This window comes from Lepisosteus oculatus, chromosome 7, assembly GCF_040954835.1.
Source record: "Lepisosteus oculatus isolate fLepOcu1 chromosome 7, fLepOcu1.hap2, whole genome shotgun sequence".
NCBI classification, from domain to species: Eukaryota; Metazoa; Chordata; class Actinopteri; order Semionotiformes; family Lepisosteidae; genus Lepisosteus; species Lepisosteus oculatus.
Genome location: NC_090702.1, coordinates 2,304,439 through 2,329,745, shown reverse-complemented (window position 1 = coordinate 2,329,745; position 25,307 = coordinate 2,304,439). Strand labels below are relative to the sequence as shown.

The window sequence follows — 25,307 nt, the reverse complement described above, 5'->3', positions numbered from 1 at the left end:
ACACTCACAGACACACACACACTCACACCAGAGTCAGTTCATCACAGGACAGACACACACACCAGAGTCACTTCATCATAGGACACACACACACAAACACCTGGGCCAGGACACACACACACACAAATGCAAAGGGCAAGAGGTTATCAGCTGAAACAGCAATCTGAAAAACAGAAACGCCGTCTATTCACAGCCAGTAGAGAAAAGCACCGTGTTTCCCTTTCACTTCATTGCAATTCAGAGCAGATGGACCTACATTACGCACCGGTTGTGATCCGGCTGTGCATGACTTTCGCGTGAAGAAATTCATCCTCTCCTGACTGCACCCCCGCGTGTAGGTCATCGGCTCGGCTGCTCGACAGACGTTTCAGAGAGCTGAAACCGCGGTGCATCGCGTTTGCTCTGCCCAAGCTCTTCGGATTCGCTTGAGGGCTTGAGGCTTGCTGTGTCCCACACACGCGACTCACCGGAGACCCCCGTCATCACCCACCGTGCCCAGACAGCGGCTGATCACACACATGGCCACTCATCCGGTTGCTAGCGACCACGTAGTTTGAACAGCTACCAGAGTCTGTTTTCCTGCGGGTGTTCTCTATCGCCCAGCGTCGTACACCGGGAGGGTAGCGGGCGGGTTGTATTTGTTCCATGTATCCGCTAGGGGGCAGCACAGCCACAGGATACAGCGTTTGTAGACGGAAAATTAACTTCAATGGAACGGCACCTGTTACGTATAAATTCTTTCACGTCCTTGTTCTTCAACGATAGCCTTATATAGCATACTTAACATGAATTGGAAGCAATCTACGTTTTTTTTCAAGGGTGTGTGAAATCCGATTATTTTAAAACTCATTTTTGGTGTTTTTCTGTAAAAGGAATTCTATTAAGTTAGAAACTTCATGTCTTGTTAAAAAGGGAAGTGAATTCGCTATAAATATTTTAAGACATGCACTGAATGTTTTTTTTTACAACCCTTACAATAAAGTTACTTTTAAGTGTGTTTGTTCCAGACTTCCTGTTTTACTGACTCGTAACTCAAATAAGTTTTCCCGAAACGTGGTTTGTTTTGAACTGATCCTTAAAAACGAACCTCTTTTGTATATATATACGCATAAGACCTTTCAGAAAACTACACGCCAACACAAACTACAAAGGTAAAAAGTTACAGTACAATTGATTAAAAAAAAACAGTGATGATAGAAATACTATGTTAAACTAAAGAAGTAATGATTTTATACTGTTCTTCCAACATCTATACCTGTGAGACTGTGGACCTTATTGCGAATGGCACTCAACTTTTGCCTCCTATAATATAATATTTAATATTGTAATATAATAATATAAATAATAAATTATATAATATTTTCTTATTGTATTTCATGGCTGTGGGGGGAGCCGGAGTCTGTCCCGGCAAGCAACAGGCGCTAGGTGGGGTATACCCTGGACAGGACACCAGTCCGTCCCAGGACACACACTCACACCAGGGTCAGTCCATCACAGGACACACACACACACACACACACACACACACACACACACACAGACCAGGGCCAGTCTATCACAGGACACACACACACACTCACACACCAGGGCCAGTCCATCGCAGGACACACACACACACTCACACACCAGGGCCAGTCCATCACAGGACACACACACACACACACACACACACATACACACACACAAACACACACACACACACACACCAGGGCCAGTCCATCACAGGACACACACACTCACACACCAGGGCCAGTCCATCACAGGACACACACACACACTCACACCAGGGCCAGTCCATCACAGGACACACACACACACTCACACCAGGTGCCAGTCCATCACAGGACACACACACACACACACTCACACCAGGGCCAGTCCATCACAGGACACACACACAGACACACACACACACTCACACCAGGGCCAGTCCATCACAGGACACACACACAGACACACACACACACTCACACCAGGGCCAGTCCGTCGCAGGACACACACACAGACACACACACACACTCACACCAGGGCCAGTCCATCACAGGACACACACACAGACACACACACACACTCACACCAGGGCCAGTCCATCACAGGACACACACACAGACACACACACACACTCACACCAGGGCCAGTCCGTCGCAGGACACACACACAGACACACACTCACACCAGGGATAATTTCCAGAAGCCAGTCGCGAATAGGAGCTTAGTTCATGTTAAAGGTTGCCTGTGTTTCGGCTCGTTGGAAAGCACTGGAGGTAGTGGTAACCGTCAGAGGTGCTTCTTGTGCGGGGAAAAAAAAGACGCCTTGGTTCAGTTTTACGCAGGACCCTGAGGAGACACTGCGCCTCCTATTTAGAGGGGTGCCCCTCCTGTGCACTCCTGTGTTCGTGGGGTACAGAATGGTCGCGCGGGGGGCAGTGCCCGATTTTGCGGGCGTGTTTTGCGCGAAAAGTCTCGATCCAATCAGAAGAGCGTGCGCGTCACCGGGTGTAAGACACTGGAGACTCGGAGCTCCGCTTAGCCGGCGCTGAAGCTGCTCCTTCTGCCTGACACCCGGTTGAGAAACAGGTGTGAAAGATTTCGGAGGTCTCCCCCTCCCCTCCTCCCCGTTTTCTCTCTTCGTCCATGGCCGGGAGCTACGCGGACCGCTTTCCGTGCCCGAGGAACAGCCGGCTGGACTCGTTCCTCAAGAGGCACACCGAGCGGAGGGTGTACGAGGAGATCCGGGCTTACGAGCCGTGCGTCGTCGTCTCCGACACGGCCAACAAGGCGTTCATGTACGCGGTGCTGGGCGGCGACGGCGTCTTCCTCACCGACCACCCCCCGAGGAGCGTGCAGGAGGCGGTGCGTTTCAGGGACGTTCGTGGCATCGAGCTGGTAAGACCCCGACACCCCGGCGTGTCAAGCGCGCAGAAAACGCTCTCTCTGACTGACTAGGCAGAACTCGGCTGGGTGTCTCGTACCCCGGGCGCGTTACTTCGCCTCACAGACTCGGTAGCTCGAGTTGTTTTGTTTTGTGTTGTTTTGAGCCGCGTTTCTATGACCGTTGGCCGATTTAGGAGCGCAAGCAGAGAACGGTGTCAATCCGGGTGAGCTTTATCGGCGCTTAGCAGCTGAACTCCGAGACGTCCCGGCAGCCTGGGGACTTCAAAGAGGTCGCTCTGGGGACCGGGGGCACGCTGTCGCAGCTACCCCTAATGACAGTTGAAAGAAACGATCGTCGTCAACTGGGTTTCGGCTTCGGTTAAAAAAAAAAAGGCGCACTTGGTGCTTCGTTATCACGATGGAAACGCAAAACCCAGCAGTCGCGCATGAGAGTACCAAAAACGGCAACGTGCAAGTGTTATCTCGAATGAGATCTTAAAGAATCATCCCGCTTTTCAAACGCCGTCTCCATCTTCCGTCTCCTTCCCGATAGTACGCGCATTGCACGCGGCCTCCCGCGGCTTCGCGACGACTTTGCACAACGGGTGGTAGGAGGGGGGAACAAGCAGCCCCGCTGTGTGTCTGAGAGATGATCACCCAGGTTCCTTTCAAGGCCCAGTGCGATAACGTCTCAACAGCAAGTAGCTAGTAAAAAGCAGTACGTGGTCTCCTCTCGTTCGGGAAACTTAGACCCAGGGAGATCAGCTACTGTACTTAGCACGCACACATCATGTAGTGCTGAATTGCTGTGACAGGAAAGCAAGACGGACGTGCACAAAGACAAGGACATAGGGAGAAATCTTGTTCAATTGTCTTTTTTAGTCCTTGTACCTTGTTCCAGGATTTTGGCTGGGGGAGGTTGGATCCCAGATTTTGGGCCAGACAGCTTTTCACCCTAAAAGTCTGCCATAGCTCCCTTCCAGCTGGGACTTAGGAATCGGGCCCCGATGGCCTCAGAGCCTATCTTCCTGTCTGTGAGAAAAGGGGGGTTCGATTCCACCTCTGAGTTTTGCTTTAAGGTCTTTATGCAACAGCTCTTAATAAGGGCCGGCAAGCTCCTTAAGGGTAGTCTCCCTTGTCCAGCAGGCTGTTCGTTCGACTCAACCCCCCCTCCCACAAAAATCCCTTCATGAGCTCTAGCCCTTGCTGGGAAAACCCTCTTTGTACATCTATAAAGACTGCTTCGGACGTCAAAGATTTGCAACACCCTGTATCTCCATTTCCTCACCCTCAGATCTTCGTTCACCCCTAGACGATCGAGCTGCTGGTCTGAATTTGGTTTCTTTCTGTTCCTGGTTGGTGGTGCAGTGGGTAACCTGGCTGCCTCACAGCACTGGGATCCTGGGTCCAGTTCCTGGGGTGCTGTCTGTGTGGAGTTTGCATGTTCTCTCCCCCATTTTTGTGAGGGGGTTTCCTCCAGGCGCTCCAGTTTCCTTTACACAGTCCAGGGACTGTTTCTGTTTCAGGTGTGAGTGTGTGTGTTTGTGTCTGTGGCTTCATCCCTCTGCTCTCCTCCCCACTGAGAGCTGGTGTGTGTGAGAGGACTGGAGCATCATCCAGGTGGGGCTGCACACTGGTGGGGGTAGTGGGATTCCCCCTGACCTGGACAGAGCTCTGGAGTGGATGGTCCAGACAGGATCTGTATAAGCATAGGGAATTATTATTATACAGTAACGGTATTATACAGTACAGTGTCGTACTGGAGTACCAGTCATGGCCTCCTAATAATCCTCTATTAACTGGTTTCATCACTCTGCACACTGGTGGTGGCAGTGGGATTCCCCATGACCTGGAAGGAGCTCAGAGTGGAGAGTCCAGAAAAGAGCTACATAAGTGTCAATTATTATTATTATTATCATTATATTATGGTCTATAATAGTACCACACCTCTGCTCAGGAGGCCTTAGTAAAGGTTTTCACAGCAGCTAGTAAAGACCAGCGACTGGCCTCATCTCATTTGTGAAACTGTCTTATATCTGGAAAGAAGACTCAATCTGGCTTACACTCACTGTGGGCTACGTCCATATCCAGTTACACAAGCCGCTGACCCCAGCTCAGAGTCAGGCCCCTGCGGGTGGAAACTCCGCAGGGAATGTCTTAAGCTACCCCGTGGCAATGCTTATCCTGCGACAGTAAGTCTAATTGAGCCGATTAAGGCCGGGCGCAGTCACTGAGTGTCCTGTCGACCCCCTGATCCCTGCTGGGGACAGAGTGCCTGAGGAAACAAAACGCAGAATGTTTCCGGAAGTCTAGAAAGGGGGGGGGGGGAGGAGACCAGCAACATCCCGCTGGATAATGGGAAGAACTCTCCTTGACACTTCCGGATTAGACCGTCTGCACAGGGTGCTGGGCGGGCTCCCTTGACAGTTTGGGCTGCCTGAGCTCTGCAGTACGCCTGAGGACAGGAGCTATCAGCTACCAGGCAGGGTGATTCTTCTGGAGACCCCTTCCCTGTGATGTCACTGTCTCCTACTTACGTCTCTCACATCACCGGCCCAGAAAAACGCCAGGACACTCGATCAGCCCAGAATACACTGCTCCTGCGACCCTTGTCAGCGAACAATGAAATCACGAGACACACACACACACACACACACACACACACACACACACACACACACTCACCTCACACCAGGGCCAGTCCATCACAGGACACAGGACACAGGACACAGGGCAGACACACACAGACATACACACACGCACACTCACTCACTCACACCAGGGCCAGTCCATCACAGGACACAGGACACAGGAAACAGGCCACAGGACACACACACACACACACACACACACACACACACACACACACACACACACACACACACACACACACACACACACACACACACACCAGGGCCAGTCCATCACAGGAAACAGGAAACAGGACACAGGACACACACACACACACACACACACTCACAACAGGGCCAGTCCATCACAGGACACAGGACACACACACACACACACACACACACACACACACACACAGGGCCACTCCATCACAGGACACACACACACACACACACACACACACACACACACACACACACCAGGGCCAGTCCATCACAGGAAACAGGAAACAGGACACCTCCTCCGTTGCGGATCCAGTTATCCAGGTGTTTCTCTCCGCCGGCTTCCAGGTGAGCGATTCCCCGGCTTTCTTGCGCGGCCGCGACCGGGAGCGCGCCCAGCACGTGCGCGTGGTCTACGCGGCTCTCAACTCCGGGACCGAGACGCGCCGGAGCTGCTCTCCTCTGCTGGGCGGTAAGGACTCCCGTCACGGCCCCCAGCCCGCCACAGACGGACGACCAGCGGTACTGGGGCCCTGGGTTCAATTCCTGGGGTGCTGTCTGTGTGGAGTCTGCATGGTCTCCCTGAGCTTGTGTGGGTTTCCTCTGTGTGTTCCTCCCGCAGTCCAAGGACAGGTTAATTGGTGTCTGAGAGAACTGGCCCTGGTGTGTGTGTGTGTGTGTGTGTGTGTGTGTGTGTGTGTGTGTGTGTGTCCTGTGATGGACTGGCCCTGGAGTGAGTGAGTGTGTGTGTGTCCTGTGATGGACTGGCCCTGGAGTGAGTGTGTGTGTGTGTCCTGTGATGGACTGGCCCTGGTGAGAGTGTGTGTGTGTCCTGTGATGGACTGGCCCTGGTGAGAGTGTGTGTGTGTCCTGTGATGGACTGGCCCTGGTGTGAGTGTGTGTGTGTCTGTGTGTGTCCTGTGATGGACTGGCCCTGGTGTGAGTGTGTGTCTGTGTGTGTCCTGTGATGGACTGGCCCTGGTGTGAGTGTGTGTGTGTCCTGTGATGGACTGGCCCTGGTGTGTGTGTCTGTGTGTGTCCTGTGATGGACTGGCCCTGGTGTTAATGTGTGTGTCCTGTGATGAACTGGCCCTGGTGTGTGTGTGTGTGTGTGTGTGTGTGTCCTGTGATGGTCTTCCACTATAAAAGACACAAGCCAGCCCTCCCCATTGTGACATGATGACAAATCTTTGACATCTTTATTATGACACGCGCCCGTCTTTCTGTTTCCTAACCCTAGGGGGCAGCACCTCTTCTGGGGCAGTACCAACGGAGAAACTGGGCCGGAGAGCCACAGCCCCGCACCTGAGGTACCGACATTAACCTCTCTGCTCATCGGTAGCTGCTTATTTGTCCCCACTTAGGGGGAAATCAAAGTGGGTAGGCAGGCAGGCAGGCTTGGTCGGGTTTCCGGAGAGTCAGGTCGAGAGTATACAAATCCCAAAGACGCTAGGCGGAGCCGGAGCCGGAGCCGGAGACAGAGCCGGGTCGGGGATCCAGAAGTCAGGTCAGAAAGGTATCCAAATCCTATAGCCGCTAGAGAGAGCCGAAGAGAAAACAGGTCGGAATCCGGAAGTCAGGTCAGAAAGGCTAGAGTCGATCTCGACAGTGAGCGAGGGGCGAGAGGGTAGAAAGGGCGTGAGCAGAGCTGATAGCTTTAACTAGGGCGCAGGCGGGAATACGGTTCGTGACAACAGGCTTGATTTCTGTGATCAATATCGCTCTGGCGAGAGAGATATACAGCGGCCCTGCGCACAAGAGAAAAGGTGCTCGTTTCCCTCCCCTCCTCTCTCCGTGCTGTTAAATCCGGTGCGGCGGAGCGCGTCCGCGTTCCGGGTGTGATCGACAGCCGGGCGGGACCCCTGCTCCGCTCCCGGGGGCTGTCGGAGAGTAACTGTCCCTCCCGCGAAAAGGCCGCCTCGGCTGCGCGTCCGCCGCCGCCGCTGCTCACGGCGAGCCTGGGTTCGACAATGCAGGACGTGCACAAACGCAGCACAGCATCAGAGGATGCAGGAGGACCAAACAAATCGCTTCCCGCTGCGACGGAGACTGGCGTCCCGTCCAGGTGGTGTCCTGCCTTGCTTCCTGTCGCTTGCTGGGACCTTGTCCTGGATAAAAAAAAAAAGGACGGATGTTATTTCCAGAGCCCTGGATTCGGGGAATATCCTCCTTTGAGTTTTCCACCAGACATACTCTCTCAGCAGTGAACAGATCTAGTATGGAGAGGATGGGCTGCCATCGTTATCACTGCAAACATAATCTAGCTTCAGGGACTAGCTCCTCTTAATTAGCCTTTAATTTAGGAAACAGCAGCACGGCGTCAGGTTAGAATTTCTACTGCTGTCGGCTGTGTGGTGAATGATGCCCCTTGGGTACAATTAATATTTAATGACACCCCTAGAGATTAACCTCACCCTGGTGCTCATGGTTCCTACCTGCTGGAAGCCGGTGAAGCTCTGCTCAGTCTTGGCAACCGCTGGTTTAAAGAAGGTCTACAGAGCCTAGGCCGATCTAGGCTCAGGTTCAAAATAAACCTTTAGTTGCACAAATTACACTCCCCCTACTGCTTCTATAGCTGAAATGTGTCCATAGCTAACCCCATCAAATATTGGAAGCAGAACCTTTTTTCTACATCCTTCATTCAATTCAGGGTCGCGGGGGAGCTGGAGCCTATCCCAGCATGCAACGGGCTCAAGGCAGGGTACACCCTGGATGGGACGCCAGTCCATCACAGGACAGACACAGACACGATCACACCACGGTCAAGTTTTCTCAGACGCCAATTAACCTGCCAGCACGGCTTTGGCCTGTGGGTAGAAACCCAAATGAACACGATAGACGTACAAACTCCACACATACAGCACCCCAGAAACTGAAACCAGACCCCCAGTGCTTCCCTACACTGGACATCCCTTTTAAGAAAAAGAAATGCTTGAAGAAAACACAGGGGGTACAGCAGGTCTCTGGTGGGTTGCGAGTTCGAGTCCCTGCTGCGGACACAGCCTACTGATCGACAGGGAAGAGTGTAGCACAGGAGGTACAGCAGGTCTCTGGTGGGTTGCGGGTTCGAGTCCCTGCTGCAGACACACCCTACTGATCGACAGGGAAGAGTGTAGCGCAGGGGGTACAGCAGGTCTCTGGTGGGTTGCGGGTTCGAGTCCCTGCTGCGGACACAGCCTACTGATCGACAGGGAACGGTGTAGCGCAGGGGGTACAGCAGGTCTCTGGTGGGTTGCGAGTTCGAGTCCCTGCTGCGGACACAGCCTACTGATCGACAGGGAACGGTGTAACGCAGGAGGTATAGCAGGTCTCTGGTGGGTTGCGGGTTCGAGTCCCTACTGCAGACAGTGCTGCTGTACTTGAGGGAGCTCCTGTACCCCAGGGGCTCCAGTGCGCCCAGTGGTGTCCATGTGGACCAGGGTTAATCCTGTCCTGTGTCCTGTGAGCTGTGTCCTGTCCCGGATCGAGTCATGGGCTCTCTGACCTCTTCACGGCCAGAAGCCTGGAGCTCAGGCCCATTGAGCCCATGTGTGCTCCTTGAAGGGCACGACCTGCACTGAGTGGTGCAGTCCAGGGGTTCACGGGTTTAATGGTTTAGAGGTTTAGGGGTTCAGGGGTGTACTGGTTTAGGGGTTCCGGGGTTTACTGGTTTAGGGGTTCAGGGGTTTACTGATCTAGGGGATCAGGGGTTTGGGGGTTCAGGGGTTTACTGATTTAGGGGATCAGGGATTTACTGATTTAGGGGATCAGGGGTTTGGGGGTTCAGGGATTTACTGATTTAGGGGATCAGGGGTTTGGGGGTTCAGGGGTTTACTGGTTTAGGGGATCAGGGGTTTAGGGGTTCAGGGGTGTACTGGTTTAGGGGTTCAGGGGTTTACTGATCTAGGGGATCAGGGGTTTGGGGGTTCAGGGGTTTACTGATTTAGGGGATCAGGGATTTACTGATTTAGGGGATCAGGGGTTTGGGGGTTCAGGGCTTTAATGGTTTAGGGGATCAGGGGTGCTGGAACACAGTAACCTCGTGATGTTCCAGGTGGGGTGCAGCAGCAGGCGGGGGGAGGACGAAGCAGACGAGGTCGGCCTCCTACCCCTCCTCCGACCTGACTGGCCTGGGGTCCCGCCGTGCCTCAGCGGAGGGGGCCCCCGGGCCCCCGGATCCGGCCCCGGTCTGCGCGCCCGGGACAGGAGGGAAGGAGCAGAGGCTGAAGGAGCTGCACCTGTATACATTGTCTGCCTCCTCTCTCTTCTACCAGCACCTGAGGAGCACCTGGGACAGCTACGTCATAGTAAGTGGACATCAGACATCGGACATAACAGCCCCGCGGCCCTGCTGGCCCCTTTCCAAGTCGGTAGCTAATTGATCCCTGGATCTTGTCCAGCTGTGTCTTGAGCAAAGCCAGGGTATCGACTCTTACAACATGGCTGGGTTGCTTGTTCCACTCTCCCACCACCCTTTGTGTAAAGAACAGCTTCCTGCCCTGACCGGAGGATCTCATCCAGCTGTGTCTGGAGAGAAGCCAGGGTATCGGCTTCAACCACAGGGCTGGGCAGCTTGTTCCCCACCCCCACCCCCCTCTGTGTACAGAAGAGCCTCCTGTCCTGACTGGAGGAGCTCACCCAGCTGTGTCTGGAGAGAAGCCAGGGTATCGGCTCTCACAACACGGCTGGGTTGCTTGTTCCACTCTCCCACCACCCTTTGTGTAAAGAGGAGCCTCCTGTCCAGATTGACGAATCTCATCCAGCTGTGTCTGGAGAGAAACACCAGCCACCCTTCATCAATCCCCGTTCTTGGTTTTATATATACTTTCACAAGTAATCTGATGGGTTGACCTTGTTGGTCCTTTGAGGGTTTTGAAAACTTGTGTCAGCTCCCCTGATACAAGGAGTCATCCGTCTGTTAGTTCTGCCAAAGTATGCATACCCTGGGTCCCCTAAGAGTATTTGTCCAGAAAGTTATATTGCTCTTGAACTCTGATGTCTGATCTCTGTGTGTGCAGAAGTCCGCTCTCCTCTGCAATCTCTGTCCTCTGTGTGTTTGCAGAAGTCCACTCCCTATCTGTGATGTCTGATCTGTGTTTGCAGAAATGTGCTCTCCATCTGTAATGTGTGATCTCTGTGTGTGCAGGAGTCCGCTCTCCATCTGTAATGCGTGATCTCTGTGTGTGCAGGAGTCCGCTCTCCATCTGTAATGTGTGATCTCTGTGTGTGCAGGAGTCCGCTCTCCATCTGTAATGTCTGATCTCTGTGTGTGCAGGAGTCCGCTCTCCACCTGTAATGTCTGATCTCTGTGTGTGCAGGAGTCCGCTCTCCACCTGTAATGTCTGATCTCTGTGTGTGCAGGAGTCCGCTCTCCATCTGTAATGTCTGATCTCTGTGTGTGCAGAAGTCCACCCTAATGCTGGACCCACTATACAGAAGAAGATCCAGCCTGTCATCGACGCCCTCCGCGCATGGAGAGAGCCTGCACAGGTAGGAATGAGTGCACATTCGAGAAGCAGCTCATCCTATACAGCGGCCAAGGACGGCGATCAATCTGTATATACAGTACCTATGCACATTTTGCACATATTTGATTGTTTTTACAGTGACCATGATCATCACATTTTGCACACACCTATGTATTTATTTTCATTTATTTATTTTGTATAATTTTTCATCTATCCTGATGTCTGTTGTTTGCTTGTCTTGAGCTGGACTGCTGTAGCACATCAATTTCCCTTTGGAAATCTAAACACTCTCCTGGCCCCTTAACAGAGGGACAGGTCTCCTGACCTCCACTGGTCCCTTTTTTTCCAGCTCGGAACGGGCAGGGCATCTGTTCAACCAGCTGGCCGGCGAACTTCTGCATGATGACAACACCCAGGAGCAGACCTACCTGCTGGTCCAGGAGCTGAAGGCAGCAGCTCAGGGAAACAGCTCCCTCAAGAGGCTCTTCTGGAGAGTGAGGGCGCTTCCCTCTGTTTTCCTTTTGCCGTCGACGCACTCCTGCCCGAAGAGGAGCGCACCGGTGTTTCAGTTAGTGTAGTGTATCAAGCGTTAGCGTATCAAGGATTAAAGAAGTGAGCGTATTGAGAAATAACAAAGGAGCTGTATCATCCCTCAGCTCCCAGTTGGCAGCCCCCCCCACTGGAGCTCAGCAGGTGTGAGCCTGGCCAGTACCTGGAGGGGAGACTCCTGGGAAAGCTGAGGCTGCTGCTGGGAGAGGTGTGAGTGGGGCCAGCAGGGGGCGCTCACCCTGCGGTCTGTGTGGGTCCTCATGCCCCAGTATAGTGACGGGGACACTAGACTGTAAACAGGCGCCGTCCTTCGGATGAGACGTCAAACCCAGGTCCTGACTCTCTGTGGTCATTAACAATCTCAGGGTGTCTCTCGACAAGAGTAGGGGTGTTACCCCAGTGTCCTGGCCAAATTTCCCCCTTGGCCTTTACCCCTCATGGCCTCCTAATAACCCCCCTCTCTGAACTGGCTGCACTCCCAGCATTACTGTGAGAAACTGCCACAGCGTACGACTCAAGATTTGATGTTACTCAAGTCGCGAACGTTTCTTAACCGAAGTCAAGCGCGTCTTCATGCTTGCAAGTCCAGAGCCTCCTGAATCTGCCCCCGGCTGCCCGGCTCTCTCCGCTCAGCTGTGCTGACGTGTGTCCCCTCTTTCAGTCCCAGGAATTATTCCCTTTCCTGGTCACCAAGCTCCATGACGTCTCTCGGGAATCTCAGGCTCCTTACGGGGGAAAAGGCCGACCCTCCAGAGATGATGAAATGCTGTAAGTAATGAAATGGGTCTGTGGAAAATCTCTATTCTATACTGTGTAATACCATCTGCTCCAGCATCCTCAGGGTTCCTCAGACTTACTGTATATAGGGGAGAGGGAGGTACTGCAGATGAGTCTAATTGAGTGTAAATTGGATCAATATGTTCCAGTTAAGTGTTAAATTGGACCAGTAGAAAGTCTGTCCAATGACCTGGGGCCCTACATTACCTCCTGAGCTGTAGCTGAGAGATGACCTGTTCAAAAGTCATCGGTTACTGTTATAAAGTCAAGTCTGAGATCAACGTTTCAATAAGTAATCGATAACACTTATGGGTAACTTGACTGAGCAATTACATCTTCATAAGTAATCAATAACAGTAATGTCTGAGATTCCATTTTAAGAAGTAAATCTATACCACGTTATGAGTAAGGTGTCTGAGCTTTTTAATTTTAATGAATGACCAATCATGGTTATGTGTTACTTGTCTGAGAGATTGTTTTAAAAAGTGATCTACTGTGTTAGTTTTCAAAGCACTATATGAGTGTAAGGAATTATGATCAGATACAAAAGACATTTAAAATAAAAGCCACAAGTTGTTAATTGGGGCTGAATTCCAACTTTCCCCACCCCCAGCGAACCTGGGAGAGCTGGGGATCACAGGAAGACTCCTCCCCTTGCTGTAGTACTGCAGTGTTTCTGGCGTGACAAGGCAGGCGAGAGATGCCGATGGCTCAGTGTTGCACTGCCCCCTGCAGGTTGGGTATACTCATAGTCCAGACGCTGGCCGAGGTGTCCAGGGGGATGGAGACTGAACCAGCCCGTCTCAGGACACTGACTGCCGAGAGGTGAGCTCCTGATCAGGGATGGCCCCTCTGAGATCTCATTCTCACACAACGTAGAACAGCCCTCTTCTCTCCCGGAGCCCTGAAGTTCTGTCTTCCTTGTTGTTGCTGTCTGTCTTCTGTGTTGAGCTGTTGAACGTTCCCCCAGTGGCGGCTTTAACAGCGCGTGAATTGAATGAGACAGAACACAGGTTCCAGGGGAAATGTTGATTTTCGTGTGTTGTGTGTTGCGGGCACCGAGCGCCTGGTCTGAACACACCAGCCGGCCAGTGGAAAACCCCAGGGACTTTCCAACTGGGCTTCAGAGGAGGAAGGGAAGAGTTTCTGGGACCAGTGACCAGAGATCCTCTGTCAAAGAGCCAGGGGTGAAGAGTGGCCTACTGCACAGAAATACCACTTTATACAAATGCAAGAAGTCGGGCCATCAAGGATTAAAGAAGTGAGCGTATTGAGAAATAACAAAGGAGCTGTGTCCCCCTGCAGCTCCCAGCTGACACACCCCCCACTGGAGCCCAGCAGGTGTGAGCCTGGCCAGTACCTGGAGGGGAGACTCCTGGGAAAAGCTGAGGCTGCTGCTGGGAGAGGTGTGAGTGGGGCCAGCAGGGGGCGCTCACCCTGCGGTCTGTGTGGGTCCTCATGCCCCAGTATAGTGACGGGGACACTAGACTGTAAACAGGTGCCGTCCTTTAGATGAGACGTCAAACCGAGGTCCTGACTCTCTGTGGTCATTAAAAATCCCAGGGTGTCTCTCGACAAGAGTAGGGGTGTTACCCCAGTGTCCTGACCAAATTCCCCCCCCTGGCCTTTACCCCTCATGGCCTCCTAATAACCCCCCTCTCTGAACTGGCTCCATCCCTCTGCTCTCCTCCCCACTGAGAGCTGGTGTGTGGGAGAGGACTGGAGCATCATCCAGGTGGGGCTGCACACTGGTGGGGGTAGTGGGATTCCCCCTGACCTGGAAAGAGCTCTGAGTGGAGGGTCCAGACAGGGGCTGTATAAGTGTATTACAGCCCCTTGTGATCTCATATTTGCCCCCACCCGCCCTTGACAAGTCTCGGCCGATCTCGGCCGAATTTCTCTCCCACGAAAAAGATGTAATAAAAAGCGCATTGTGACATTTGCTCGGCTTTTCTGAAACAGCCTACGGTTCCTCGTTTGAGACCCGGTGGGCGGAATCTGGACACACAGGCTCAAGTGAGGTGCTGGCACACCAGATCTGACAAGCAGGTTTCTCAACGAGCAATGCGAGAGCTTCAGGCTGCCGCTGAAATCTCTGGCTTCCTTGTAATAATAATAATAATAATAATAATAATAATAATAATAATTGCTTACACTTATATAGCGCTTTTCTGGAAACTCCACTCAAAGCGCTTTACAGGTAATGGGGATCCCCTCCACCCCCACCAGTGTGCAGCCCCACCTGGATGATGCGACGGCAGCCATAGTGCGCCAGAACGCTCCCCACACACCAGCTCTCAGTGGGGAGGAGAGCAGAGTAATGAAGCCAGTTCATAGAGGGGGATTATTAGGAGGCCATGATTGGTCAGGGCCAATGGGAAATTTGACCAAGACGCTGGGGTGACACCCCTACTCTTTTCGAGAAACGCCCCGGGATTGTTAATGACCACAGAGAGTCAGGACCTCGGTTTTACGTCTCATCTGAAGGACGGCGCCTGTTTACAGTCTAGTGTCCCCGTCACTATACTGGGGCATGAGGACCCACACAGACCGCAGGGTGAGCGCCCCTTGCTGGCCCCACTGGATCTGGCCTCGTTGTGCATCTGCCATGTTTGGCAGTGGAGTTCCTTAACTCCCCAGGGAACAGGGAGAGGAGGAATAGAGGAATCACTGACACCACACCACGGGCCAGACACTAGAAACCAGCAGATCGGGTTCCCGGATTTGTGGGCTCGTTAACTCACCCAGGGGTAATTCAAATCGTGCGTGGCCGATAGACCCAAAGATAAGACAAGGATCAGATGTGGCCATGGTGATTATCCATGCTGACAGACAGCAAGCTCGATCTGGAGCACCCAGAATGTGAGTCCTGCTTTTTAGGCTTTAGTTGTTTTGGTTTTTAGGAATTTCCTTTTTTAGGCTGAGTATGTCCCGGGTTTGAGCAGAGTACATCCCTGCGGTAGTTTTCCAGTAAAGAAGCGCACGAATAACACCATACAATACAAGCTCGGTAGCCTCGTAGCCTTGTTGTTCGTCTGGTGTCTCGGCAAAGTTAGAGTTTACGACCCAACGAGGGTCAGTTCGGCTTTTTGCAAAAACAAGCCTTTCGGATTTTAGAAGTGAGGGTGGTCAGACCTCAGTTGCTAGGCTGCTGCTGGGAGAGGTGTGAGTGGGGCCAGCAGGGGGCGCTCACCCTGCGGTCTGTGTGGGTCCTCATGCCCCAGTATAGTGACGGGGACACTAGACTGTAAACAGGCGCCGTCCTTCGGATGAGACGTCAAACCGAGGTCCTGACTCTCTGTGGTCATTAACAATCCCAGGGTGTCTCTCGACAAGAGTAGGGGTGTCACCCCAGTGTCCTGGCCAAATTTCCCCCCCTGGCCTTTACCCCTCATGGCCTCCTAATAACCCCCCTCTCTGAACTGGCTCCATCCCTCTGCTCTCCTCCCCACTGAGAGCTGGTGTGTGTGAGAGGACTGGAGCATCATCCAGGTGGGGCTGCACACTGGTGGGGGTAGTGGGATTCCCCCTGACCTGGGAAGAGCTCGGAGTGGAGGGTCCAGACAGGCGCTGTAGAAGTGTAAATTATTATTATTAAATTTTTGTTTTCTATATAGTTTCACTTCTGGTTTTTTCTCACCCTTTTCTTTTACAGAGGTTCGTCGACACAGAGGCTGTTAATGACTTTAGTCTGTGAGCCTCTGACTGGAAATATCCCATCACTGCCAGACTCCAGACTCACAGGAACATCCCCGATTCCCAGTCCTCAGGGCGTGGAGGTAAGAGCCGTGGGACGTTAGTCTACCCCAGTGGTTCCCAGTCCCGGTTGTGGCGAAACCCGCACACACCTGCTGGTTTTTCAGTTCAGCCCACCCGCACTAGATAATCGAAGCCTTAATTGATCTTAATTGATTCCATTGGAATATTTATTTCGGGTCACAAGTTTTATTTCACTTACAAAACACCACAGTTAGAGCTCCAACGTGTTTAAGACCACAGAATAAACAGCTCAGATTAATCTTAGTATTAAGTCAGCGGAGGGTTTGATGGTGTAGCTCAGGGCTGGACTGGAGCAGAAACCAGCAGGTGTGTGGATCACCAGCACCAGGACTGGGAACCGCTGGGCTAGTCTCAACCAGTTCCTCACTGCTGCACGAATGAGCAGTTCAGCCTCCTTCCTGTAAAGATGCTGGACTGTTCTAGATTTTTTCAGTGATTATTTTATAGATCATAGATATTTTTCCCCGGCTCTGCTATTTTGTCTAGTGCGTAAAATGATTAACGTCCCATTAGTGGGTTCAGTGCAAACACTTAAGTTAAAAAGAAAGGAATGTTTGAATACTGTATCTGACTCATACAGTACAAAGTGGAGGTTTGTAAGCATTAACAGAGTTTAGTACACTATGATGGGCTTCAGAGTTTGTGTTCTGCTTTTAAAATTTTTAAACCTGCTCAATAATTTCCAGTGCAAGAAATTTTATTTTTTGTCTATTCATGTTAACAATAGCCGTCACACACACGCACCAGAATCTTGTGCAAGGAGCACATGTACACTAAAGTCTCGTGCGATATGCACACACACTCACCAAAGTCTTGTGCAAGAAACATACACATCCCTTTGCCTTCTGCGAGGCGCATACACAACAAAGTTGTGAAAGGTGCACACACTCACCAAAGCTGTGAAAAGTGCACACGCACACCAAAGATTTGTGCAAGGTGCACGGACACACCAAAGTCTTGTGCAAGGAGCACATGTGCACTTAAGTCTCGTGCGATATGCACACACACTCACCAAGGTCTTGTGCAAGAAACATACACATCCCTTTGCCTTCTGCGAGGCGCGTACACAACAAAGTTGTGAAGGGTGCACACACTCACCAAAGCTGTGAAAAGTGCACACGCACACCAAAAGATTTGTGCAAGGTGCACGGGCACACCAAAGTCTTGTGCAAGGAACACACTTTCACTAAAGGCTGGTGCACGGAGTATAGCTGAAAGTCACATTCATGCAAATGGAAAAAAAGGACAGGCACCTCACACACGAGCTCAGAGTGTCGGTGCACCAGGGATCCTCACCAGAGACCCCTACAGGGCCTGACCTTCACCACGGCCTCCCCACACACCCGCTCAAGGTCGGCGTAGCTTGCGCCGGAGAGCAAACGCTTCGGCTCGCCGTTAACGCGGCCGGTGTGGGAACTGCCCGCTCCCCTGACCGTTCTGCGCTGCCGTCGCAGGGCCTCCGAACGGAATTCTGGGAAGCGGCGGCGGCGCTGGTCTACGAGGTCCTCGTCCTCTCCCATCAGGTGGGTAGCGTGCGTGGTGCTCTGGGGCGGCTCACGCCCACTCCGGGCGCTGGATAACCCGGAGGTCTCCGGTGGGACGTCCCAAATCCCTTCCAGGATTCACGGTGCGGGGAAAAAACAAATCGGATGGTATATCGTTTGGAGGACGTGGTCTCTGCCTCCGCTCGGCGGGTGTAGGGGCTCTAGGAGTAAAATGAGCCGGGAACGAGAGAGAAAATTCTCATTTTTTAATTGTTTTGGTATAAAATGTCTTGGCTGGCAGCTGAGAACCCTGCCGCTGCACACGGGGGAGAATCAGGGGGCGTGGGCGGAGTTTCCCCCAGCCCCGCCCACCTCTGAGCCACTGATTGGAGGAGAGACACGCCACTCACCGGCGGCACCACCTCCCTGCCAGCACTCAGGAGTCCACAGGGGGGCAGTGTTGTTGCAAAGAGATTCCCGAGCGAGCAATCTATACCCCACTCTCGGCCGATTTGCCCTCTACCCTTTGAACAATCCTGGTCACAGCTGGTTAGGGGCTTGGCCCAGGCTCGAACCCAAGATCACAGAGCCCAGCAAGTGTTCAGGTGAGTGACCGCTCAAGAGGTCCCAGTACATTTAAAAAACACTTTTAATGTGTTTAAAATCCAGTCCTGGGGACCCAGCAGTAACAAACACCCTGTAGTGAACACAGGGCAAACACAGGTCAGGCTCACTGAGTCTGCCTGCTTTCTGTAATTGGGCTCATACAGTAAACCACTCTGAACCTCCCTGTTATTTTGATTTCCAATTGTACAGTGCTTCTCAATGATCAACGATTTCCGTTAACCCGTGAAATCAGCAGCTATCTTCCACCAGACCTCACCCTCCCGCCCCAGACAAGAAGACAGCCTCTAAACCCCCTCTCTCCATTTACTGTACGCTGGCACACCCTGAAGATGCACACACACACACACAAACACGTTTCGTTTAATTAACGTCCTTCGGATGAGACGTAAAACCGAGGTCCTGACTCTCTGTGGTCATTAAAAATCCCAGGGCGCTTCTCGAAAAGAGTAGGGGTGTAACCCCGGTGTCCTGGCCAAATTTCCAATTGGCCCTCACCAATCATGGCCTCCTAATAATCCCCCTCTATGAATTGGCTTCATTACTCTGCTCTCCTCCCCACTGAGAGCTGCTGTGTGGGGAGCGTTCTGGCGCACTATGGCTGCCGTCGCATCATCCAGGTGGGGCTGCACATTGGTGGTGGTGGAGGGGAGTCCCCATTACCTGTAAAGCGCTTTGAGTGGAGTGTCCAGAAAAGCGCTATATAAGTGTAAGCAATTATTATTATTATTATTATTATTATTAAACAATAATCCAGCCAGTGGTTTTCGTGGCTTGGGCGCCCTCTTGCGGCGGTTATCCCGTCACTGCAGTCCTTCACAGACTCGCAGCGCCGGCCGGAAACATCGGTGGGTCTTTAGTGGGTAAAGAGCTCGTCGCGTCTGACCTCCTTGAGCAGACAGCAGGTCCCACCAGCGCCGGGTGCCCTTGAGGCGCTGCGGGCACAGTGCCTAGGGCTTACGATTTTTTTAAGCAGGGCACCATGAACCCGGAACCGCCCTGAGGGAGAATTGTGGGATTTAAAACGACTCGCGGTCCCCTGTGTTGCTCGGACGCGTCCCCCTGCCCCCGTCGCTCACGTCCGGTGCATGTTTCATCCCCCCACACAGGGAGGCCGCCCCCCCGCGGCGGAGCCGTCGCTGACAGTGGGGTGGGTCCTGAAGACCCTCCAGGCACAGCCCTCTGCGGTGAGTCCGCTCGGCAGCCCCTCCCTCACGCATCTCCGCTGGGTGGGGGGGTGTCTGACCAGTCTGCCCCCACTGCCTGCTGGGACAGGGTCCGCCTCCATCACCTCCCTTTTCTCCAGTGGTGTGGGGCATCACCTTGGCACCACGATCGTGTTCATTTTGTACTTCGTAGTTAAGGAAGCGTTAAGGAGGAGATTCTGGGGCCCTGGGTGCAATTCCTAGGCTGCTTCCTGATAAGATCAGGTCACTCTATTGGCCAGATACAATGTCTTGCCTGAGGAATGTGTCTTTTCTCAGACCCCAGCCTGCTCTCCAGGAGACACACAGACAGGGAGAGAGAAGCTGGGGGTCAGAGCGCAGGGTCGGCCATTTATACGGCGCCCCTGGAGCAGCTGGGGTGAAGGGCCTCGCTCAGGGGGCCCCAAGGGAGTAGGATTCCACTGCTGGGCCACGGGATTCGAACCGGCAACCTCCCAGCCACAGGCGCAGGTCGTGAGCCACAGAGCCAGCCCTCCGCCCCTGGTCTAAACTCGGTATAAGATCACTCTGTTGTCCGGATACAGTGTCTCGCATGAGGAATGTGTCTTTTCTCAGACCCCAGCCTGCTCTCCAGGAGACACACAGACAGGGAGAGAGAAGCTGGGGGTCAGAGCGCAGGGTCGGCCATTTATACAGCACCCCTGGAGCAGCTGGGGTGAAGGGCCTCGCTCAGGGGCCCCACGGAGTAGGATTCCTCTGCTGGGCCGCGGGATTCGAACCGGCAACCTCCCAGCCACAGATCCTGAGCCACAGAGCCACCGCCCCGCCCTCGGACCTCATCTATGATTTATTCATGATAAATAATGGATTGACCATACTACAGTCTGTATTAATACTGTAAGTGTTTAACAGTGTGGCAACATACAAAGTAAGATTGCATTGCATCTAGACAACTGGGAAAACGTCTGACTGGTACGTAGTCACTAGATAGTCTCAGCATCTCACCCAGCTGTGTCTGTAGAGAAGCCAGGGTATCGGCTTCAACAACACAGCTGGGCAGCTTGTTCCCCACCCCCACCCCCCTCTGCGTACAGAAGAGCCTCCTGTCCTGACTGGAGGAGCTCACCCAGCTGTGTCTGGAGAGAAGCCAGGGTATTGGCTTCAACCACAGGGCTGGGCAGCTTGTTCCCCACCCCCACCCCCCTCTGCGTACAGAAGAGCCTCCTGTCCTGACTGGAGGAGCTCACCCAGCTGTGTCTGGAGAGAAGCCGGGGTATCGGCTTCAACCACAGGGCTGGGCAGCTTGTTCCCCACCCCCACCCCCCTCTGTGTACAGGAGAGGCTCCTGTCCTGACTGGAGGAGCTCACCCAGCTGTGTCTGGAGAGAAGCCGGGGTATTGGCTTCAACCACAGGGCTGGGCAGCTTGTTCCCCACCCCCACCACCCTCTGTGTACAGTAGACCCTCCTGTCCTGACTGGAGGAGCTCACCCAGCTGTGTCTGGAGAGAAGCCAGGGTATCGGCTTCAACCACAGGGCTGGGCAGCTTGTTCCCCACCCCCACCACCCTCTGTGTACAGTAGAGCCTCCTGTCCTGACTGGAGGAGCTCACCCAGCTGTGTCTGGAGAGAAGCCGGGGTATCGGCTTCAACCACAGGGCTGGGCAGCTCGTTCCCCACCCCCACCCCCTCTGTGTACAGAAGAGCCTCCTGTCCTGACTGGAGGAGCTCACCCAGCTGTGTCTGGAGAGAAGCCGGGGTATCGGCTTCAACCACAGGGCTGGGCAGCTTGTTCCCCACCCCCACCACCCTCTGTGTACAGAAGAGCCTCCTGTCCTGACTGGAGGAGCTCACCCAGCTGGGTCTGGAGAGAAGACAGGGTATCGGCTTCAACCACACGGCTGGGCAGCTTGTTCCCCACCCCCACCACCCTCTGTGTACAGTAGACCCTCCTGTCCTGACTGGAGGAGCTCACCCAGCTGTGTCTGTAGAGAAGCCAGGGTATCGGCTTCAACCACAGGGCTGGGCAGCTTGTTCCCCACCCCCAACCCCCTCTGCGTACAGGAGAGCCTCCTGTCCTGACTGGAGGAGCTCGCCCAGCTGTGTCTGGAGAGAAGACAGGGTATCGGCTTCAACCACACGGCTGGGCAGCTTGTTCCCCACCCCCACCACCCTCTGTGTACAGTAGACCCTCCTGTCCTGACTGGAGGAGTTCACCCAGCTGTGTCTGTAGAGAAGCCAGGGTATCGGCTTCAACCACAGGGCTGGGCAGCTTGTTCCCCACCCCCACCCCCCTCTGCGTACAGGAGAGCCTCCTGTCCTGACTGGAGGAGCTCACCCAGCTGTGTCTGGAGAGAAGCCGGGGTATCGGCTTCAACCACAGGGCTGGGCAGCTCGTTCCCCACCCCCGCGCACCTCATCCAGCTGTGTCTCCAGAGGAGCTGGGATGTCGACTTCAACCACAGGGCTGGTGTCGCGATCGCAAACCCCTCCTCTTCAGGGGCGCTCCACACCCTTCCTCGTCAGTTTCATCCCCCCCCCCCCTTTCAGTTCCCCCTTAAAAGCCAGACGCTGACGCTAATCCGGGCTCTACCAGGCGAGCCTGGGACCTGGCCCGTCAAGGTCTTCGTTTCTGTTCCTGTTCCCGTTCCGCTGACAGTTTCCGACCCGGTTCTGGTTTGAATCGTCTGTCTCCGGATGGATGGCCCGGTTTGGACTTCTGCCCCCCGTTTTGGATCTCCCCTTCCGACTCCTGCCACACCTCCCCGCTCCGTGGACACGCCCCCCCCCTGCTCTCATCCCCGTCTCCTGCGTGCCCCCCAGTGTCTTCTCACTCGACCCCGGATCGTGCCGTCTGCGTAGGGTCCGGAAAGAACGCTCCCCGGCGGCTGGGGCCGCTCGTTCCACTCCCCCGCCGCCCTCTGTGTAAAGAAGTGCGCCCAGTTTTTCAATCCGCTTCCACGCCGTGTCCGGCTTCAGTGTGGTCTGGGCTGCGCCGTTGATTCTGAAGCCATCTGCTGGCTGGCTGCATATCAGCCCCCCCTTGTCGTATTCCCTGTGGAAGATGACAGCCTTATAAGCACACAGGACAGGGGAAAGGGAGGAAGTGTCATTTTCTCTTCTGTTTGCGCAGGTGTGCTTCATAGGTGACGTGGCGAAGCAGGTGGTCGACGCCCTTTCTTCCGCGCATTGCCCACTCCTCCCTGCACAGGCTGTACTGCTGTACCAGCGCTGCTACATCCTGCATTCCTGTCTCCAGCACAGCAGCGCCTTTGCCGATTTCATCCGGGCTGAGTACAGAGAGGAGTTCAGGTGAGCGACCCGGCAAGCCACCCTCCATACGGGGTGGGTGGGTGGCCGGATTTCCCATGGGGCTCTGCAGGCACAGGGCCCAGGGGCCTAGGAAATTGGTAAGGCCCACGAAGGAGGGAAACACGAGTGGCTGACGGAAAACGAGCTGAAAGAACAGGCTCGCGTCTGTCTGTGTCCCTGTCTGTGTCCTATAAAATCGTTCCCCTTCTGTGTCCTATAAGATCGTTCCCCGTCTGTGTCCTGTAAGATCATCCCTGTCTGTGTCCTATAAGATCATCCCCGTCTGTGTCCTATAAGATCATCACTGTCTGTGTCCTATAAGATCATCCCTGTCTGTGACCCACAAGATCATCCCTGTCTGTGTCCTATAAGATCATCCCTGTCTGTGTCCTATAAGATCATCCCTGTCTGTGCCCTCAGGTATTACATCCAGCTCTCATCCGCTGAAGACAAGCTGCCCCCCTGCTATCCCATCACCCCCCCCACTCTCCAGCTGATCCGCCAGGTCCTGCTCCTGGTGGAGCACGGCTCTCGGCAGGCTCCGGCCAGCGGGGGTGACTTCGGAGAAGCCCGCAGCGAGGAGCGCCGGGGGTCCGTCCTCCGGGGTCCCCTGAGCCACGCCCACCGGGGGGGGCACCCGTGACGGGCTACAGCCGAGGGGAGGGGGGCGGAGAGTTGGGCCGCAGAGACGCCGACACCTCGCCGGCTGTCATGACGCAGGGGATTCTTCATAGGTGCCGCCCTTCAGATGAGACGTCAAACCGAGGTCCTGACTCTCTGTGGTCATTAACAATCCCGGGGTGTCTCTCGACAAGAGTAGGGGTGTTACCCCAGTGTCCTGGTCAAATTCCCCCCCTGGCCTTTACCCCTCATGGCCTCCTAATAACCCCCCTCTCTGAACTGGCTCCATCCCTCTGCTCTCCTCCCCACTGAGAGCTGGTGTGTGTGAGAGGACTGGAGCATCATCCAGGTGGGGCTGCACACTGGTGGGGGTGGAGGGGATCCCCCTGAGCCTTGATTGGAGAGTCCAGAAGAGCGCCATATAAATTGTAATGATTTATTCATTATGATTATGATGATAGTGAAAACAACCTGCACATTCTCAGCACCCCGATCTCTTCTCAAGCCCTCGTGAGGCGAATTAACAGTATACGCCAACGCTGTCGGACGTAAGGAACTGTGAAACCGAGTGTCAGAAGCAAGAGACGACACAGCAGGCAAATGGAAATAAAAATGTCCCGATTTTTGCAGCTTTCTCGGAGTTCTGCGAGACGTGTGCGGTGCTTCTTGAGGTTTAAATCTGAAGGACTGTTTTTTGTGTATCTCTTGCATCACACCATGATCATGCAGTCACGACATGTGTCACCTTACGCCTGTGCTTTCTGTGTAGTCCAGCTGTTAATGGAAGCATCTGTAAAACGCTGGTTGTGTTTAAAACACTGCTTTTGTTAACAATATACAGATTTGGTCTGTTAAGTCCTAGGTAGCCATCCTATAAAGTGACTAGGTAGCCATCCTATAAATCTTGTCCTTTGTCCGAAGTCCAGTTGCTTGTGCTTTACTGGTTGTGTGGAGTGATTACCAGGGAGAGTGGGGAATCGCTGGTCGTCTGGAGTTGGGGCTCTGCAGGAGAGGTTGCTAAAGAAGTGAAAACTGTCTCTCTGTGAGGCTGGTGGAGGGAGGGGAGGGGCAGCACAGGGTCAAGGGCGTGAGTGAGCTTCTGAGGTCGTAACCAAAGAGGTTGCAGGTTCGAGTCCCTGCTGCAGACACTGCTGTTGTACTCGAGGGAGGTCCTGTACCCCAGGGGTTCCGGTCCGCCCGGCTGTATATTTAACACACCCTACTGATTGATAGGGAAGAGTGTAGCGCAGGGGGTACAGCAGGTCTCTGGTGGGTTGCGGGTTTGAGTCCCTGCTGCGGACACAGCCTACTGATCGACAGGGAAGAGTGTAGCGCAGGGGGCACAGCAGGTCTCTGGTGGGTTGCGGGTTTGAGTCCCTGCTGCGGACACAGCCTACTGATCGACAGGGAAGAGTGTAGTGCAGGTGGTACAGCAGGTCTCTGGTGGGTTGCGGGTTCGAGTCCCTGCTGCAGACAGTGCTGCTGTACTTGAGGGAGGTCCTGTATCCCAGGGGCTCCGGTCTGCCCTGCTATGTCAGTGGGATCACATCCCTGCAACGTACTGGGGTCTCCGGGGGGGAGTCATGTGCTCTCTAGTGCGCTTAGCAGTCTGCACTCTGGGGAAACAAGGATGAGCTCTGACCCTCTGGGCCCCTGAGCCTCTGGGCTGGACTGTACCTTCACCTGCCTCAGTGATCCATCTTTACTTAGGGAAGGACTCAGCAGACACTGCTGGTTGACCTCTGGTTATGCCAAATCCACCATCACAGCCGGACCAGGGTGGTTTCTGTTGCAGTTATCAGAGAAATGGCACACCCTCTCAAT

The 25,307-nt window shown here is 53.9% G+C and overlaps 1 protein-coding gene across 4 annotated transcripts; it reads left to right on the top strand.

The window, feature by feature from the left end:
- The first annotated feature begins 2,202 nt into the window (after positions 1 to 2,202).
- On the top strand, positions 2,203 to 24,575 carry c7h12orf56 (chromosome 7 C12orf56 homolog). Of its 4 annotated transcripts, XM_069192003.1 has the most exons (13): positions 2,205 to 2,886; positions 6,075 to 6,198; positions 6,967 to 7,036; positions 9,760 to 10,012; positions 11,110 to 11,195; positions 11,523 to 11,667; positions 12,384 to 12,490; positions 13,235 to 13,324; positions 16,155 to 16,278; positions 17,734 to 17,802; positions 19,497 to 19,574; positions 22,684 to 22,862; positions 23,283 to 24,574. In XM_069192003.1, exons 1-13 carry the CDS (start codon positions 2,635 to 2,637, stop codon positions 23,503 to 23,505), a joined length of 1,800 nt encoding a protein of 599 aa, XP_069048104.1. In that variant the 5' UTR covers positions 2,205 to 2,634; the 3' UTR covers positions 23,506 to 24,574. The 4 variants fall into 4 exon arrangements, with proteins under 4 accessions (XP_069048106.1, XP_069048104.1, XP_069048107.1 ...); XM_069192005.1 differs by lacking the exon at positions 13,235 to 13,324 and having other exon boundaries at positions 2,203 to 2,886; positions 23,283 to 24,575; XM_069192004.1 differs by lacking the exon at positions 19,497 to 19,574 and having other exon boundaries at positions 2,207 to 2,886; positions 23,283 to 24,573.
- Positions 24,576 to 25,307: the final 732 nt, after the last annotated feature.

Excerpts from the sequence above, each read along its gene's own strand:
- c7h12orf56 (XM_069192003.1), top strand. The coding sequence starts at position 2,635 with ATGGCCGGGAGCTACGCGGACCGCTTTCCGTGCCCGAGGAACAGCCGG. Across the intron at positions 7,037-9,759 it reads GCCACAGCCCCGCACCTGAG|GTGGGGTGCAGCAGCAGGCG; the intron begins GTACCGACATTA and ends GTGATGTTCCAG. Across the intron at positions 11,196-11,522 it reads CATGGAGAGAGCCTGCACAG|CTCGGAACGGGCAGGGCATC; the intron begins GTAGGAATGAGT and ends CTTTTTTTCCAG.